This window comes from Amphiura filiformis, chromosome 12, assembly GCF_039555335.1.
Source record: "Amphiura filiformis chromosome 12, Afil_fr2py, whole genome shotgun sequence".
Classification (NCBI taxonomy): Eukaryota; Metazoa; Echinodermata; class Ophiuroidea; order Amphilepidida; family Amphiuridae; genus Amphiura; species Amphiura filiformis.
This window is the reverse complement of record NC_092639.1, coordinates 24069819-24090710: the sequence shown is the minus strand read 5'-3', so window position 1 is coordinate 24090710 and position 20892 is coordinate 24069819. Positions and strand designations below refer to the sequence as shown.

Sequence of the window (20892 nt, the reverse complement as noted above, 5' to 3'; positions counted from 1 at the left end):
AATTCACCGTTTCAGAAATATGTTTTGTGTGATATTAATCAATTATTCTAAACATCTTTTTTAAAATTATTAAATTAGATAAATGTCCCAGACAAATGTCCAGTGACTGCCCGTAAGTAGTGAACACAAACACTAGCCCTATGGATGGGGTGTACATGTCTGTGTGCATGTTTTCTCTCTTTCAAGAGTTTAGCTCCATTAAAGAAGTTTTAGATATTTTTATACAGTCAAAATGTTTATTAAATTATGTATAATTATCAATTATTTCATTAAAGATTTAACAGTATTGATTCTGGGAAGTGACAGATAAATCTAAATAATTTGGTGGATATGTAGGATATTATGACAGATCACAGACTTGACAGCCCCCAATTAATTAGGAAAATGGGCAAAAGTGAAGTCAACAATTTTTAATCAAATTTGAGATCTATTTTGACATTTTTAGTAATCATTTCACATTTAACATGGATTTAATTGGACATTTTGTGTCCAAGTTTGAGCCGAGCCGAGTCTGTTTGTGTCGAGTCCAACAAAATGTGGACTCGAGTCCGGACTTAGAAGTAGATTTCGATACTCATTCATTTTACACTATATTCAACATGCAAGCTACATAATATGTTGAGAAAGGACAGGCATAACTTCACTGTGTACCGGGCTGTGCTTCACCCAGTATCAACAGGTATATGATGCATATTTACAATTTAAGAGACTGAAAATTAATAAATCAGCCGCTTGATAGCTTGATAAATGAAGAAATTTAACTTATTTGATTTTTAGCCTAATTATGGCCTATAACAAAAATTGAATTACCGGTAATAATTTTGACCCCAAGTTTCCAAACCTGCCATCTTGATGCAAAAAATTGTAACTTTAATCAATATCACGTGTGGTTTGTTCAGGAACCTGTGGTATTGAAGTACACATACTATATAGCTGGAGCATCAGAGCTGCTGGAGCACAGGGTGGCAGTTTGAACCAAAATCTGTGTACACTGCATGTGAAACAAATAATATTGTATTAAAACAAGTAAAATACCCAGTGTGGGGTTCTACCTGGTTGAAGGTGGGGATATGCCATGATTTTGGGGTCCTTTTCAACGATTTTGGTATGATGGATGGCTATTCAGTGGAGACCAATATTTGGGGGGGGGGGGAGTGCCAAATTAGGGTAAATTTGGGGGCTTTTTGTGAACAATTGGAATACTGATGGCCGGGGGGAGCAGCAAGAAGTAGGCATAATTTTCAGCCCGTACGCAGGGAGGGTGCGGGTGCGACCGCACCTCCCCAAATTTGCAAAAGTATACAAAAAGTCCCAAAATTTCTGAATCTGCAAGCAAAAAATCAGGTTTTTTACGCTTTTTTGGTCAAAAAAGGTCCAAATTTGGGGAAGAAAGTCCACTTTTCACAAAATTGCCCCCCCCCCTTGTAAAAAAAAGTCCACTTTTTCAAAATCAGCACCCCAAAAAAATCCTGCGTGACGGGCCTGTGTGTCAGTGACGAATGCGTTGAGGCAGCTGATCCATGCGCATCTATTGCACGCCTTTAATCACATGTGTGCGTATGCCAGCACTTTAAGCGTCCACCAGCTACATGAAGCTGTGTAATGAAATGCACACTGACATCACTGCTACATCAGGGTGAAAAATGGTTTAGAGAAATAGCTTTTAAAGGTCTGGGTGGCACATCCCTGTAATCAAAATTACACCCCCTCCTCTGTGGGAATGCCTTTTCTTGTTTGGTTGGCGTTAGTGTGTGTGTGGCCGTGGGGGGGGGGGGTCATATGATTTTCATGTAGCTCGGAGGGGGGGTCATATGGTTTTTATTTTCGGAGAAGGGGGTCATATAGTTTTCGGCAGTGACTTTCTGTCTGCTCCCGGCCCCCCCTCCGGTAGAAATAATGAACGGTCCCTAAACTTTGTGAGAAGTTGAAGTAGGATATATCTAGGCAAAATATGTATTATAATTATAAATAAATATTCTGTTATTAATTGATAATATTATTACGATTCAACTATTGTGACAGATAAATCTAAATATAGACCCCTATGATTAAATTGGCAAATAAGTGAAGCCAACCAATTTAGGATCAAATGACTTGGCTCCAAGTTTGAGTCATATTTTTGGGTGGTGGTGGGGGGAGGTGAGGTGGTCATCTCCTATTTCATAAAAAAAGGGATACTAACCCTTTTTATTATTGTATTATGATCTTCTGGCCACTAGAAGATCATGGCCACTATTTTATAATCTTTCCTGTTTTGAGACCCACCCCCTGCAGATACCAGACATTTGTACGACCCTTTCAATTCACAGACACAAATACCCAGATATCTGTATTATTTTGTACATGTACATTGATTGAAAATTGTCTTCTTGATGGTAGTAAAAAACAGTGACCCACTGGCCCCCTCCCCTTTCCGAAGAAAATGACTGCCCCCTTGTGTCCGAGTGTGAGTATAGCCAAGTCTGTTTGCGTCGGAGTCCGAATCCGACAAAAAAAGTCCGAGTCCAGACTCAAAAGATGAAAATCTGGATTCCGGAGCTTGGATGAATAGAAAAAGTCTGGATATCCGAACTCCTCTATAGGTCAAGCGTATGGCTATGTCTGAAAAGTCCGAATTCCGGAGCTTGTATGCATAGAAAAAGTCTGGATATCCGAACTCCTCTATAGGTCGAGCGTATGGCTATGAGGGGAAAATGTCTGAAAAGTCTGGATTTCCGGAGCTTGTATGCATAAAAAAAGACTGGATATCCGAACTCCTCTATAGGTCAAGCGCGGTACTATGTAGGGAAAATGTTTGAAAAGTCCGGATTTCCGGAGCTTGGATGGATAGAAAAAGTCCGGATATCCGAACTCCTCTATATGAAAAGTCCGGATATCCGGAGATTGGATGGATAGAAAAAGTCCGGATATCCGAACTCCTCTATAGGGGGTGTGCGCTTATTTTCTGGAATAGCCCAATGGCTGGTGTTGAATATTACATGGTTTTGACATGACAGGTTACAAGAAGTGATATGTTATGCTGATATGTTTGTTACATAGTAGTATTACTGGAGGCTTCTATAGAGTACTTAACCAATCAATCATTGGTACTTGTGTAATGTGTGAAGTCAAGATTATTAATATCACTGCTATTGTATCCGCTACTAGCAATGCTGTTAGGTTAGAAGTCACTCAGATCAAAAAATCAAAGCCTGCAACACTAAAAGATTTTTTCCCTTTTTTGTTTGTGCATGAACTTAGTTCAAGTTTAAGTTCAAATAAAGATTGGGTAACAGTGACTTACCATGATTTCATTAAAGGTTGTAGGTTATGACGGAAGCTTTTAAAGTGGAATTTATAAATCAACCTATGTAACTGATATGTAATCAATAATGTTTATTGATAAACAGGTGAATAAATAATATCTATGGATTAGGATATTATTTTGAAGGCGTTTGATATGTTAACCAAGCTATTTTAATCTCTTCATTTAGGTGTTAAGGTTTGATTTATTTTCAGCATAAATTCAGATTATTGATGAAGCTTTTTGTGTAACTGATATGCAAGTCAATAATTTGTATTGATAAACTGGTGGATAAATGATCAATATCTAATAATTGGATATCAAAGGAATTCAATCTTCATTTAAGTGTTGTAGTTTGATTTATATCCCTCAAACATGATTTGTTGTAAAATATCTATGCACTGAACGGCCAACACATTGAGATAATTCCTATGGAATAAAGAAATGCACTCACAATTGAGATTGACATTTATCTATGTAAGTAGAGAATCATGCAGTGCAAAATTTTAAGACTATGACAAGGGTAAAAAATGACCATGGTATATGGAGGACAATAAACTGCCCAAAACCGTGAAAACTAAATTGCCAAAATCTGAAAATACTGGAGGTATAAATAGCAGGTTTATGGAGTACAATAAAGCATGTACAGGGTGAGTCAAAAAAATTGCAATAGAGAAAAGAATCCGTTTTTATTAAAGAACCGAGTTGAACCTTTTAGGTTTGAAAACATTTTATATATGATATATTCATCAGCAACCTTGTGTGAAGAAATGAAGGAATTAGCATTTACCGTTTTGTTTTTATGACACATTTTATAGCCATACCCAATTTTAATGTTTGTCCAAGAGACATCTAAAATTTGAATGCCAGCGTACTCTGTGTAAGGTAGATTTGGAACAACTGACATTTTCTTAACCTCATTGGCATTGAAATTAAACAGAGCACCCAAAGTGTTATTGCCCTTGGTATTTTTTAAGGAAAAGAAACATTATTTGTTGTTATTTTCATTTTACCTTTACTTTAAAGATGTTTATTCTCAATCAAAAACATACAAATTTGTAGGCGGGTTTTTTTCAAATGTCAAAATAAAAAGTGGAGTAAATTACAAAATATCCAACAAGTTGAACATATTGGGATTAAAAAAACTGGAGTTGGAGTCGAGTGAGGTATGAAGGACTTAAAGTAATGTTAGAAAGTTTGTTTGAACAGAAAAAAAGAAATTAAAATAATGCAAAAATCGACCTTTTTTAAGTTGATGTCCGTTTCAGAGCTAATGCCTTTACCGTGCATTGTGTGCTCTCATTCAAAATACATGGTATCTCGTGGACAAATAACGAAATTGGGTATCGCAGCAAAAGGACTTATAAAAATTAAACGGTAGTCGCGATCCACTTCATATTTTCACAGAAGGTTACTTTTGAGTGTGGCATTTATAAAAATTTTCAATAATGGGAAAGTTTGACTTAATTCTTGCATAAATATCGATTCTTTGCTCTATTGCACTTTTTTTTGACTCACCCTGTAATAGAAGATTCAGAGACCATCCCTCTATTACAGTGGTCTTGATGTTGTTGATTTTCAATTGCCATCTTGTTATTTCAGACTCACAGGGCACCTTGCCATGGTAACTCCCAGTTTGATGTTGAGAGCCATTTTGTTGTTTTCTGTCCCTCCTTTGTTCATTCTTAATGCCATTCTGTTGTTATTTCTTCACAGGTCCCCCAAGATTCATCCAAACATCAGATCCGCTAGTTATCTTTGAGGAAGAGTCAGAAGCGCGCATACAATGCATAGCCAAAGGAACACCAACACCAAAAGTTACATGGTACCACAATGGTGAACTCGTCGAAGCTGGTCGGCATATCTCTATGACGACAGATTCTGTGTTGTTCAATGGTGTGACAAGTGAGGATGCTGGGACATACATCTGCCAGGCCGAGAGTGAAGAGGGCGTTGTTCAAAAAACAGTGCGGCTTCTTATCAAAGGTAAGCACCAATGTTTTCATTAGTTTATTAAAAACTTAATGGTAATCCCTTAGGAAGATGAACTTTAATTTTTTGGTATACCATGTATATGTTGTTATACTTATTATATAAGATAACAGAATTAACAGGAGGAATCTTCTTTCAAGCTACACTAATATTTATATAAACTTAACATCATATTTTACCCTTGCAGAATTGACTAATCCAAATGAAGTGCCAAAATAACACATTTACCATATTTAATAACTACAGTATTTAACATGCCAATGCTTGTTACATACTTTTAGATAATAGTCAATGTTTTATGTAAGATTAGTATGACAAAATATTGCATGCCGAGACTCATGGGTATAGATGAGGCCCGGGGGGTAAATAAAGCAACAAAATACAGGTAAGCTTATGTTCTGCCTATTCTGTGTGTTATACCTAGCCTAGTTTTTCTTCATCAAAACTAATTAAACTTATGCCCGCAAGAACAAGATGGCATAAATTCTTGAAAAGAGCAATTTTTACTATAATTTGGTGTCAAAATAAAAATAGATTTCGACAATTAGTTTATAACATTAGCGAATCATAATCAGATTACTGTGTTACATTAAGATTTGATTATTTTGTCTTTATGAAAGAAAAGGTAGAATAATTCTTAATAATTTTTGAAGTGACAAAATATCTCACACAGCAACATTCAGTGTGGAATAGTCTTACATTTTTATTTCAAGAGTGAATCAAGTCGAAACGGTTTAAAATTACCAATTGAAATTAGTTAAAGTTGATCTTAAATTTGATCTCTCTTTTGATGATTCAGTCAAATGTGGCAAGGTTGGGCCCATACCTGACTACCAATGATTCATCCATCCTTATGTTTCATTGATACATTGTAGTTTTGAAATGATCAATGTTTTTTACTGTCCTTTATGGTGCACAAAACAGGTGAATTCTCTTATCAAGACCTTTCATGTAAATTTCCTCTTTCATTTCGAGTAGATTCCTGATTTAGAACATTTTTTTTATTTGTCACATTGCAATTTACAAATCTAGAATTACAAAACTTGCTGAACCACAACTAACTTTATAATTTCCCGGATTTCCCATAAGAGGCACTACGTTTCTGTTTTAAAAATACATCCAATTTAAAGAGAAAATGATAAAATTAGGTAAAATAGTTCACCCGCTGACCCCAGATTAAGAGTCTCCCAACCACTTGAACATGCTCATCTATCAGGAATTAAAATTAAAATACACTTGTGCAACCATAAAATGACTTTTGCATGCATTGTGTACAACAACTCGTACTCTGCAACTTAGGGTCAAAATGTGTGCTCTGAATGTTGAATGGAGATTATTGAACTCTGAAGATGAGAGTATTTTGGTTCATATTAAAAATGCCTCACGCTAGAAACAACATTAATCACAGTTGCTTTTTGTCTTTAATGATAAAATTACTTGATTAGATGAAATTTAACTTGAGCCCCAGTGATTTGAGATAATTGCAAAATTTATTAAATATATAGTGTATACTGCTGGGTACAACTAGCTGCATTTTCATTTCAAAATTACAATGAGTAAATTAAATCGGTTGACATCAGTTCAAGATTTAAAACTCTTGATGCCACATTCTTCCATTAGGCCTATATCACTAATTACTTTAAAATCTGCAAAATTGTTCATAATCAGCTTAATTTTGGGTACTACATGTAATATGCACTCGGTCAGACCCATTAATGTGACCATTTTCAAATCATGAATCCGCTAGTACTATTTTTTATGTAAGGTGGTCAAATCCCAAGATTAAGGTAGGTCGGAGGGTAGCAAGACCTATTTTGAGACAAATAAAGCTGATTCACAAGAGGAATGGTATGGATTCTGGAGCTCCCAAGGCTTGATATAAGGGGTGTCATTTCCATCCAACGTGCATGATTTTATTCAGGAGGGGAAATGCTTAAAAGATTAATTTTAATACATTTATTGGCATTAACTCAAAAAGCACAAGACCTATGGAATTATACATGTGATGATTGGCTTTCTGGACTCATTTTCTATTGTAAGATTAAATAATATTGAGAAGTACACTTAACAGCAAGCAGTTTTTTGTAGTTAAATGGCTGACACTGGAAAAATATGGCTTCTTCCATCCTGCTTGCCTTCACCAATTTTAGAGAAAGAAATTAAGATATTTTTTTTACCCCAAAAGTGCACTTCCATGCTGAAAAGGGTTTATTTGCATATTCAAGTGCCTTATGAAGGGATACACAGCACTAGCTGCTTTAATGGATGCAACATGTCTACCACAAATTTCTACCTATCAGGATCAATTTGGTTTCAGAGCGTTGTGTAAATTACCCTTATTAAAATAAAAAGTACTAGAATATGTGATTCATGCATAAATTGCTTTGATTGTAAATAGGTGTGCAAGTATGTTGAATTCCTCATTGATGGGCCTGTTGGACTATATCTGAAACCAATCCTAAATGTACTTGTATTCTATATGCCCTATAAGAATGTCCTTGAACAACTTAATACAACTTAAATACACTTTTTTCTAAATTTATTTTTAAAAGATTAGTTGAAGTACTCTTATGTGCAAGATTGTATTTGTGTAAGCTTTTTTTCAAATTTTGTTCAAAATCTAGAGATTTGATTTAAATAATTGGTAGATAAGAAGGCACTTACCAGTTAGATTGTGTTTATATAGCTTTTTTGTGTGAAGTGATATACATCTATTAATGGGAAACATGCTCAGGGACTTCTCAAGTTTAGTTAAAATTATTCTTGCTGATTTTTGTCCAATAATCTCAAAACAACCCAATCCAAGAGTACAGAGATTTGAATTTGCAAGAATTCATTCCAAGATAATACCGATCATCATTAGTAGTCAACCATAGACCACTGGTCAAACATGAAATCACAGAAATGAGGTCAGTGAACTCTCGATATCTTTCCAAAGAAACCTGTGCAGAGCACAAGTGAGTGTTTTCTTTATTTCATCAATGGGTTTAGATTGACAATTTGAATCCATTTGAAAGTCAAGGCAAAGTCATTTCATCTATTTACAGAAAACATTGTAAGCTATACTTAACCCTGGATACCCACATAAGATGGCAGACGACAAGGGGAAAATCTCAAATTGTTTAAACATTTCAGAATATTTGTTAATTTTTTAAATATTGTATGGGAAATAATGTCAACTATGGATTGATTTATATGAGTTTAATGTGATGTAAAATTAGTTCAATAGTTCTTGACTCAAAGTTTGTAGAAATTTCTTCAATATTTGCATTTTTGTTGTACACAGAATTAATAGTTACAGGCAGGATATCTATTTCAAGAGCATTTTACTCAATACAATCTGTGCATGCGGACCTCTCATTTAAACTATTGCATTCCAAACACAGGATGTCTAATATTTCCAAGAGCAATGCAAAAACAAAACTTGAAAACATTATTAAAAGTCAAAAGTGATACACTACCCTCAAGAGGTTTGCGTAAAAAACCCTTTCTTGACAAACGGCAATGTTGGGTTGTTTGTAAACAGTGGTGGGAGGCAGGAATTTTGACGGACATGGGGGGGCAAAGTGAATTTCAGGGAGGGCAAAATTAATCAATTTTTCACAAAATTGCTGCAAAAAGTGGACATTTTTGTAATTTTGGGTTTGCACTGGGGAGGGGCAAGAAAAGTATTGGGGGGGGGGGGTGCTCCCCTGTAAATTCTATGCTCTCAAAATACATTTTACTTAACTCATGCTTAACACAGCCATCCTTTTCAACTGTGCGTACATATCTCCCTTGCAACCAAAGAGTCGGTTACAAACAGTGGTGGCACTATGAAGGGGGTGGGGGCATTTATATTGAAAATAATTGTGTTATATAATGGATCATAGCAAGATATTTTTTATACTTGGTTTGGGAAATCATTGTTAATATCTTTATTTGTCAAATTTAAATGCTTAGAACTAATCCATAACAGCTTCAGCATTCATTTGCAACAACTTTTTATGTTGTGACTTGACAATGATAAGTCAGGTAGCACCATCACATGCATCATGACAGGCATGTCTGGTAGAAGAATTCATAAGTTGATAAATGCAGATACCTATAAAATACCCAATATAGAAGGGTGTAGTTAATTTTACCCACGGCAACTATTAGATTCTTATAATCCAATCCATTATGACCCATGGGTACCTATTCATATGTATTAAAATGCATTGTTTCATTTGTAGAATCCTATAAATAATGTTTTGCAAAATATTTTGTCAATGATGTATGGAGTATGAACATTTGGACAGTATTTATTGTGGGACATTAGAGCACATCAGACATATCGAATTGCATTCTGAATACGAAGAATGTCCTTCTGATATCAAATAATTTGAATTGATTTTTTGAAATTCGCAATGTAATACACATTTTATGGAAAATGATTAAAAATTGATATTTTTGATCAACTCAAATTTCTCGGCCATACTGCGTCTTGAAGATGACGAGCCTGTGAAAGAATATGCCCTTTATATTCCACCACATGGGAAGAGAAACCGGGAATGACCCACGGACACTGTACTTACAGTATGTACAGCACCTCCTGGGAGATACTGAAGGGATGCTGCAGCCAAACAAAATTGTTTCGCTTGCCCAAGATCGCAACAGTTGGAGAAAGCTTGTAGTTGCCTGCTCCGCAGCCGACTGATGATGATGATGATGATGATATTTAACAGTACTCAAGTAAACTTTATAAATCTGATGATTTATACTTAAAGTGTATGTAGGTGGGATAAAAAGCCGATGATCAATTGAAAATTTTGACCTTTCGTATTGAAGATATGGATTTTTTTTCCCAAAACACACACAAAAATAGGTCTTTTTGGGAAAAAAATCCATATCTTCAATATGAAAGGTCAAAATGTTCAATTGATCGTCGGCTTTTCCTCCCAGCTACATACACTTTAAGAATATATCAGTAGATTTGTAAAATTTACTTCGAGGACTGAAATATATCAAAAATGTGAAAAATTTGTATTATATCGTGAATTTCAAAAAATGGAAATTATTTGATATCAGAAAGACATTCTTCGTATTCAGAATGCAATTCGATATGTCTGATGTGCTCTCATGCCCCACAAAAAATACTGTCGAAACGCTCATTCCAGATCCCTTAAGCTTGCCATAAATTCTTCTGTGAGAAGATGAAGAATAGAAAAAGTGCATGTCATGATGTCACATGAAGTAATGTACAATATAGTATCCATTCTATATTTTGAAACATTTATCCAAATCAAATTGAATCAAATTACATTATTATCCATTTTTTCTTTTTTCAGGTGCTCCATATATTTTCTTGCCCCCTCAAGACACAACCGTCATAAGAGATCAGGACGTAGTTTTTGAATGCGAAGCAGAGGCTTCACCAGGCAACATCACTCAGAGATGGTACTTCAATGACATCCCTGTGGAAACCTCTCGGGAACTCCAGGATAGATGGGAGTATGTACCAGAAGGAGGCCTGATGTTAAAGGAAGTGGTACCAGAGGATGAAGGATGGTTTACATGTAGTCCTACTAATGGATTTGGGGAAGCCCCGACAGCTACAGCTTTTCTTACTGTGCAATGTAAGTATAAATACATCTCATACAAAGAGGTATGGTTAGGAGAGCAAGATTCTGTGCAGCTTGTGTGTACACTATGGGAAATCCGTCATCTTTTAATTGATTATTATGCATGGGCCCAAAATAGTTAAACACCAGCATTTGTTAATGGCAAAGGCTTTGAAATCAAATGATAATTTCTATCTTGAATCCTAAATGTTACAAAGGGTTGCAAACAAATTATGACATACTTTAAATCAGATCTGCCAGGTACATGGCAAAATAAATGCAGTGATGCACCATTCTCCGCTTATGAGCGACACACAAATATGGTGGAATGTCTGAGCTCTCCTAAATTATGTAGTTTTAATATTTGCCCTCATGTGACTTTAGTCTTATATGAAAGGAAATAATATTTCAAATTTGCATCATTGAAATGTCACATACTTCATTTCTTTATATTTGCAAACTTTATATGTGGTAATTAATTAATTAGTAACAGGTCCAAGATTATGGAAAATGTAGACTCGAGGCTCTCAGAACTGTCCACATGCCTTTAAACAATTTCTTGCTATCTGACTTGTCGAGCATTGCCCTGAATTGCTTTCGGTGATATAAAGACACTCTTAATATTGGAGCAACATTTTGTAACAAGATAGCAAGGGCCCAGTACTCTTAAGGCAATATATGTTTCACATATAAAAGCAGTCAATGGTTTGGCTCATACTAGGAGCACGCTTGCAACCATGGTATAATGATCTCCTAATGGTAAAAGTTGCACTTCAACTGAAGAAAGAAAGATATATATCAAAAGGTTACAAAATTGTAAATCAAATTTCTGTGATATCGTTACTTCATGATTTATAAATCTGAACATTAACTAGATCTTATCGCAAAATGTAATACATACACGAATCTTTGAGAGTAAATGTGATTGATTTGTAGTACATATTTGTTCTATTACTAAATCTTTGTGTCAGCAATACAAATTGCTACTGCTCTATACTACCCTCTTTCTATGTGTAGTGATATGGGAAATATTGCATGCGGTGTAAAATTCTGGATATATTTTCCTTATCATGAGCAACTCACAAACATGGCTGAGTCCAAGTTCTTCTGATCATAACTTTGAACAGTAGATAGTGTTGAGATGACTGCCAAAAGTCTGGTAATATAGCAATTTCAGAATCTCAATCTGAAGCCTAACAATACTATAATCTCTCTATTACAATCCTTCTGCTAATAGTCATACTCCTAGCCTTTAGATGAAGATAAGCCTGCATGATTCATTTCAAATAGCATTCTTTAAACTTTCCCTCTTATTTATGGCCCTCTGCGGTTCACCAGCAAATTGAGAATTCCTGGTGTGAAAATTAAATTATTCATATTTATGTCTTGCTTTTTGTTCCTTTTCACTATAAATAACTCCACAGAATATAATGCAAACCCAACTTTTGAGTTGAATCTTTATTACAGTCTCGGGTTACATTTGAAGGATTAATGTTTCAGGACTGATAATTATTTTCATGTTAAATATAGTCTGCAATTATTTACTTTGATTAACTTGCAACCTGCAGCAGCTGTCCTGAAAAACACACATAATAGCCTAATGTTCAAAGGCACAGTACAAGATTTTATTCATGATATTCACCAAATCAATAGATCAAAGAATTGGGCTTTTTGTTTCTGGGTATGATGAGCAGATAGCTTGTATCTAAGGAAGATGAAGGTATTGTTAACCTACATAGTCTCGTCTTCAAAAATTCAGTACAGGAATGCACACACTGGCCAATTGATTCAAGAAAGATATTTTTTTGAGGAGGCTTGGTGAACAGGGAGAGTATTACAATATATTTCATGTCATGCCAGCTTTGCAATAAACATGATGAAGCAGACTTTTTATAGAAAGAAGATAAAAAGGACAACAGATTGTAACCTTTTAAAATTACCTTTGCATTTTGACTTGCGTATGAAAGGCAAGTGTTGTTCATTTCCCAATATGTTAAAAATATTGTAGACCTTGGAGACCTGGTATCAGATTTATTGAGAGAGAGTGGACATAACAATATTTCCTTCAAGGGCCAGAGGACCAAAGTGATATCTTCTTAACCCGTGCATCAAGTATTTTAAAGATTTCACCAGTATTTACATTTACTATACTAACAGACCAATACGTGACAGTATACTCATGTATGTCAATTAATAGCAATTCTGGCTTGTTTGGTTTGTTATGGATATGAGCTTGAAAGAGCTAGAAGCTAGCAGGTGATTTGGGTTTTTACTTTGAATAGTAACATGACTGACCCTTTTACCAGCAAGACAGGTTTTGTGCAAATCTTTGCTAGATTAAGAAAATTACATGTATTGGTAAAGTGATACACAGATTGAAAATGAAAAAAAAAAAAACGTTGATTGGTACCCATATTTAAGTGGAAAGCCTTCAGTTTACATTAAGGGCTCGGATAGCGATGTTTGCACAGTATTTTTGTAATATCTGAGAGCACATCAGACACACCAAATTGCATTCCGAATATGAAGAATATCTGATATGAAATAATTTGGATTTTTTAAATTCGCTATATAATACAAATTTTATGACAAATTATTGAATGATATTTTTGATATTTAACATCCCTCAAAGTAAATTTTATAAATCTAATGAATGTGTACTTATCTAATGATAAGTGTATGAAAATTGTGACCTTTCCTATTAAAGATATACATTTTCCCCCAAAAGACCTAAATTTTAGATGTTTTTTCACTGCATTATTTGATACATCCTATTCTATACATGTATATAGGCTTGCACATACACCCCACATACACTCCACACACCCATATGTCACAAAGACATAAACATTTTGCTATCTTCAGTAGATAGCACAAACTGTTTCCACTGCAAATTGTCTTTTTAACATTTCTATTCTATACGGGCATGTGGAGGCTCACACCCCACACCTATGTGTAACAACCAATGCACAAACACACTTGCCCCACACCATGGTTGTTTGATGGCTTGTAGAACTAAATATGAATACTGATGATGCTATTTATCTTAAATCTTGTTTGCATTATTTGCAAGGGGTAGACACTTGTGTACTGGCATTAAAACATTAGAATTAATAACAAATAGCAAGGAAATTTTCTAAAAAACATTTTTTATCATGAAAAATACAACTTTCGGGGTTTCATAAATACAGCTTTGTGATCCCAAAGGTTGGTAGATCTGTGTTAGAATTCTCCAGGTCTATAATTGAAAATTATAGAATAAATAATCACACCAAAACACCCCTCTGCATATGTATACTATACCACACTATGCAATACACACCCATGTAAAGAAAGACTCTAGACAGCATCTTTGTGAGACGATATCAGTAGGCATGCTTCATAACCAGCCATATTTTATCCCCATCATCATACCTTGTATATTGGCATCAAACATTTAACAACGTTAATTCATAATTGAACAGGAATAGATTGAAAGGAAATGTGTGATTCACGCTGATTCCACTAAGTACAATTGATGCGTTTAAAGCATGGAGAATGATGCGAAAATTGAAAATTAAAATTGGGTCAGATCGAGTTATACCGATGGGTCCTTAGATGTAATATATTTTTCTCAATTCATTAATGTATTTTCTTGAGAAATTGGAACATTTGAGGGAAAGAAGAAGGTAATAGAAAATGTGAAACAGGTGCAGAGTAGTATTTATGCAGAATCGTTGACTTATATATAAGATATTGCTATCAGCAAGAAATATTCTTATTTTATGTGAGCTTATAATATAGTATGCCAATTATATAGAGGATATGTATACTTACTGCATTTTATATGGTAAAGTTTAGTTTGAAGTTAAATGACAAAGGTGAGGTTCCCATGATAAATCAACAATCTTGGAGAAAGTTCTCGCAGGAATGAAAATTTTCATTAAATTGGAATATTTTTGTAGGCATTCTATTAGTATTCCAAGTTTTTCATAAGAAAAGTAAAATATAAGGTGTAAGCTCGATACCAGGACTTTATATTTTAATTGGTAAGGAAAAATGTCTTTGTAACGAGTAACATAGATGAGTCACAGTTAATCAGAATGTCTGAACTTTGAAGCATGTAATTGAGTAATGTATTTTCCTGTTTGAAATTATATTGCTACATTAGTGGAACCAATGTTTTGGCATCCTTACACCTCAAATTGTTTCCATTTTACTATTATGCCCCCTATGATTCCCACGAGGGGTCAAAGGTCATAATGGGACCAAAACTCAAAAAATGGTCTAGTTTTATCATTTGAGGTGTAAGGATGCTACTAATGTAGAAAACTAGATGCTAACTCAATAATCACCGGATAGCGACAATGCGACATGTTCTGAAACAGTCATGTCAACAGTTTATGATTTCTTTATTTCAGTTAGAAAAGAAAGCTGTATATTTTATGCATAGTGTACTGGTGTCAATTTTGAGCCAGCTGCTTACCACCTGCGCTTTACCCCATGAGTACTACCTGCTGACCAAGAAGACTAATATGTTACAATGAAAGTTCATCTTGTAGGTAGACTCATAATCACTCATTTAAACCTATGATCTCAGCACACACTTAAAAACATACCACAAGTTTTTGGTCACAACTTTGACCTACATCCATATCTGGAGACATTTGATTGTACACTCTTGGTAATTTATATCAGCCCTCATCACATTGTTATTGCTGAACCCAGTACATGCCTAACCCCATACCTAACATGAACCTTAACTTTAAACCTCCACAACCCACTAACCCTAAAACTAACCTAAACCCAGCACTAACCCTTTCTCTAACCCTCACCTTAATCCTAACTCAAATCCTATCCATACGCTTAGCTCTAAAGCTAACATAATGTGCCAGAAGGGAGTGCCCTGTATCTTCCAAACCAAAGATTCCTTCAAATATTCACATAGTAGTTAACACTAAAATGTATTTTTACTTTTATTTTAATATATTGAGGAGCCATCTAAATAAAAAGGGTTGACCTTCACGGTAACCAATGAACAAAACCATCCTAGGATGCTGCGATGTTTTATGTGCATGTAAATTGAATTTAGCCATCAGTCTACAAGACTATGTATCCACTTATACCAACATTAGTAAACATGATGAAAAACAAGATGTAATAGACGACTGGAATATCAAATGCGCTTATTGCAGGGTTACCATGAGGTGCATTACTTGCACCATTGGGCTCCTTTTAACCCAATGGTGGGCCCCATGGACACTGCTGTCTTTCTTATTGTGCCCCTGATTGGCTAATGACATGATTCAATCATCTGTGTAACCAATCAAAATAGAGATTTGGAACTCTTTTATTAATTTCAAGATTAAGCCCTTTTAGCCCTGACTATTGTTACCATATATCTGATTGGCTCAATACATGATGTGCCCCTCTTTGTAACCAATCAAAATAGTTCTTGATTTTAAAATAGCTGATGATTTGGATGGTAGTCATGGGGCGTACTGGGGCCAAAAAATCATATCATATTGGTATATAGTTGATAGCAACACGCTACTTGGGAGTAACCCTTCCATCATATGGATTACAGGAGACTAATCACTGTATGTTGATATTGGTTACAAAATTATATTGACATGAGTGCAAACATGTCTATAGTATCAGTTTAGTCCTTTAACTTTCATCTCATCAGTGGCAGTTGCCAGATATTATTACGATTTCAAAACAAATTGCTTAAAAATGAATTATTGTTGACCTATGGAATCAGTATGAAAATTGAGCCACCATGAGAACAAACATGCCTGGTTATAAATTCTAGAGATACCTTGCAAACATGGGATTATTATAGATTCAAGTCATTTGTCAAAGCAGGTATGTCTTTGGATGTACCAAAGCGGTGTATCTGATTAGAATGACCGAGGCTGACCGATACACCACTGTGAGTGTGTGACTGGAAATACAATGATACGCTTTGTTGGTCTTATACGAGTTCTATAACCCTGACAGAAGCAGCGGTCAGATTTTAATCTTATTTTGCACCATTGTCCGAAAAGCAAAATGTAAACAACTGGGAGCAATTATATGAGTGATGTCATTGCATTGGTATTTTCAGGATACTTAATTAATTACCCTACTTAATTAACTGCTGATTGAATTTAGTCATTGACCAATATTTTACCTAATGCCATAATCAGGTCAACAACCTTTCAGGCAGCTTTCTCATTTTTTCGAATAATCAAGAATTGTAATGACAACAGGTATGTACATTGAAGGAAACTATAAACATGATAAAGGAATTAAAGTGTTATAGTTTTGTAGGTCATCTTGAAGTCTAGTTATAACAAAAAACATTTTTCTTTCCATAATTGGATAATGTCAAAGCAAGCTTTAGTATTGTTTTCTTGTCTTTGGTTTTGAGAATTAAAAAAAATGAGTTATAAGTGTTTTATTTGAAGAATATGATTCATTTACTGATTTTCACAATGCAGGCTATGGAATTGAAAACAAAGGCATTAAAATGCTGAACACGGACATGATAACACTATAATAGCTCATCAGAGATCTGGTACTTCAACTCCTAGTGTACAGCTAGTCAGTGCTATCAGTAGTAGATATGATCAGTTCAAATCTTGCCAAGACTCAATAATCACATTACTGCATGTTTAGGGGTTAGTACCATGTATGTCATGGTCAGTTTTCTGTTTAATATAATCTTGTTCATAAAGACTTCAACTTTTGTAGTCCAAGCTTTTGGGAAGAAAAGATATAATTTCAAATGTTTCATTAATGTAAACTATAACAAATTTCTTTTAATGGTAGGTAACTGTAATACTAGTCACTGCAATCAGCAGTAGATAGCAATAGGTCAATTCTTGGTCAGTATCGTCCAGTTTTTGTTCATTATCAATGATAACATCATTGCCTAATTGTGATCCGTCCAAAAAATGAATATCAATTTTAGGTACCTGTTTGATAGGCCAATTTAAAGCACTCAAAGCTCAAGGATCTATATATGAGGCATGTTTCCAGCTCAGGTGAAATACCCTTTATTGATAACTGAATCACAAGTCACTGCTATCAGCAGTAGATAGCATCAGTCTAAATCATGATAAGTGGAACTAATCTGATAGCTATCACTGCGCTCAAGATAATGTGTGTCAATGCCAAGTATTAAAAGCTTACCCACAAAACATTTTAACATCATTTGGATGGTGGCTTTGACATGGCCCACATTTAGCATGTCAATGCTTGATACATGTGTTTTAAGCTTACCTAGGATATATTGATAGATCATTTGGCAAGGAGACTTTCACACTTTATGTTCAACCTCCATATAACACTTGAAACAAATCTTAAGGAGGTACTAATATATGGTGTAGTTGAGATTTCAGGAAAGCTGAAATTTACTTATTTTTATATATTGATTTTGATTTAAAAATGTGATTTTATTAACCAGGTATCAAAAGTTATTCAAATGTTATCTGAAAATGTGAAAGATTGAAAATGACTTTTTACATGAACAGTTCTCATCCAATTGGTATTCACCACCCATATCTTCGGACGACCTATCTGGGATCGCCGTGCCTATTTTTTCCTATGCCTCACAAGCGAGCCATTCATTTATTATATTATTGTATTACTTTACCAGAGGCATTGCAGATTTTCAGAAAAATTTTAGCACAATTGATAATAAACTGATATTTTGCATACTATTTTGAATACCAATCACAACCATGCTGGTGATGAGTTATTGCTTTAATGTGGCTTAGGTGTTGTAAGGAATATTGACCTGATTTAACCTTATCCATAGATTGCCCAGGGCCTCTCATAATAGTTAACTTTACAATGTTACAATTTCCTACCGCACTTGTGAATGGTTCTAGCTATGTACAGTGTGAAAATATCCGTAACTCCGATAAAGTCTCGCCAGGAAGTTGCTCTTTGTAGCTTGATATGTATACAAGAATAACTCAGCCAGAATCAAATTGTTATTTTCATTTTAAACAATAAATAAATAAATTTTGCTTTTTGTCGAATGTCGGTTTAAGTATGGGCTGACTGTTGCAGTACATTCAATGATTCATAATCAATTTAACATTATTTTGTTTTCATGTTCGTAAATCACAGCCACACACACACACAGGCAGGATTTTATGTTGACCGTAATTTAAGAGATTAAATATTGGTTGAAAGAAAATTAATCTGTATTTATTGCGATGTTTTGATCCAATATTTGCATGAGTCATTTGGTAGTATTTTCATAAGAACGTGATCACTGGCTAGTCTGCCGATTTGTTTTATTGATTTTTGTGAAACCTTGATAAACCTAACCTTTGATGGGGATTGAGTTTCTTGATGCAGGTATGAAGTGATATTAATGCTTTACCATATAACATCCCAACGACGCCAACATGTCTTACGAAATAAGCACAGATATGAACCCTCTGAAGCAATACTGTGCTTTTTTAATCTGAAGGTATATTTGTGTATATTTCAAAAATGATTATTTTAAATTTTCTTTTATGAATAGTTTGTTAAATTTGTCATTCAAAATTTGTTTGGAGAGGATGTCAGTGCGTTAAATGCTAAACAGCATGAAACCGAAATGTGGAATCATAACAAATGATACATGCACACGCACATATACAATGTGTACACACATACCAACACCAAAGTATTCTTAATTAAATTTATGAAACCTGGCAAGGATTGCACGTTGGATCGTCAGCCGTAACTTTAATCATGTCCTTTAATCAGGTAAAATAATAATGCATCTCAAAGGCGTATCCGGATTACTAGCGCTGACGACTTCACCAACGACTCGGTTTCCAATCTGTGGATAAGATGAGTTTTTTTATCTATGGCTTGTGGCTAAATTTGACTCATTTCACCAACTTATTATTATTATCATCAAACTCCTATCAACATAAAACTTTTTTCCTCTACCTAATTTTAATTATCATTTTTATCAATATTGACTAATTTTCCATATTTGAATGTCAGATCAATTTGTCAGAAATGACTATAGCTTGATAGCAATCAGAATGATTTTTAAATGGTAACATAATTTGAAAAATGCTTTAATCTGGCAGAAAATATTTTCAAGATTGAAATTTGCCTTTGAGGTTTCTGAGTTAGCGATAATTGAAGTCAATTTGTAATATTGAACCGCTAAAATCTGAAACGCTCCATTATCATCTAATTTGGTAAAAGTTGCATTAGATGCTAACATCAATATCAACCTGCTTAAAGTATGTACTCATTACAAATTTCAATAATTTACAATCAATAAGGTAATAAATCAATGATTTATCATCCAAGATATTTAACCAACTTTTCTTCTTTCTTCATGAATTAGAAAAAAGTGTAATTCTTTACTTAAATCCATACTGATCATTCTACTTAAGACATAAACTGTAAACACCTGCATAGCATAGCTCTTTGGCTCTCTCACTGCAAGAAAGTTGTATAATTCATTAACAGATATACTATCATATTTTCCTTTAGTAAAGCTTATTTTGTGCACTTATAAAGGAAGTTATTAATAGTGATAGTGGAATCAGTTACTTTCTTACATCAAAATAGGATTGATATTTGAAACTATACAGGTGATGATTTATTTCTTCACAAATCCCCCTCCTGATATATTTAGAAATATAGTCCTGATTCAATTACCCTAATCCTAAACTTAACCATAGGTTCATGCTGCAAATGTGTGGCAAATTAATAAATATTCCACAAATTTCCATAATTTGGTAATTTGCTCCTGAAAGGGTTTTGTAATTAAAACAGTTTCTCCAAATATAATACATGCAGGGTTGACAAAATATTAGTCTGTTTATGGTTTGTGTTTGTTTTTGTGATGATTTGTAATTTTATCCATCAATAAGATCAATTTAAGGTACTTACAAATTTGCAGACATGAGTTATGTCCTATGTAGCTCAGCTCATCCTCCATTGATTGTTTATTTTGGTCATTATTTTTGCTCATTCATTCATTCATTCATTTTGGGTTGTTCATTCACTCACACTTACCAGTAGTCTGACTGGCTCAACTTG

At 34.4% G+C, this 20892-nt stretch overlaps 1 protein-coding gene across 1 annotated transcript in view; it reads left to right on the top strand.

Annotated features, from left to right (window-relative positions):
- Positions 1-20892, top strand: part of LOC140166718 (uncharacterized) — a 341892-nt gene that overhangs the window by 247587 nt on the left and 73413 nt on the right. The window contains exons 3-4 of the mRNA XM_072190217.1: positions 5000-5269; positions 10585-10872. Of these exons, the coding sequence (XP_072046318.1) occupies positions 5000-5269; positions 10585-10872 (558 nt within the window). The remainder of the gene's footprint in view (positions 1-4999; positions 5270-10584; positions 10873-20892) is intronic.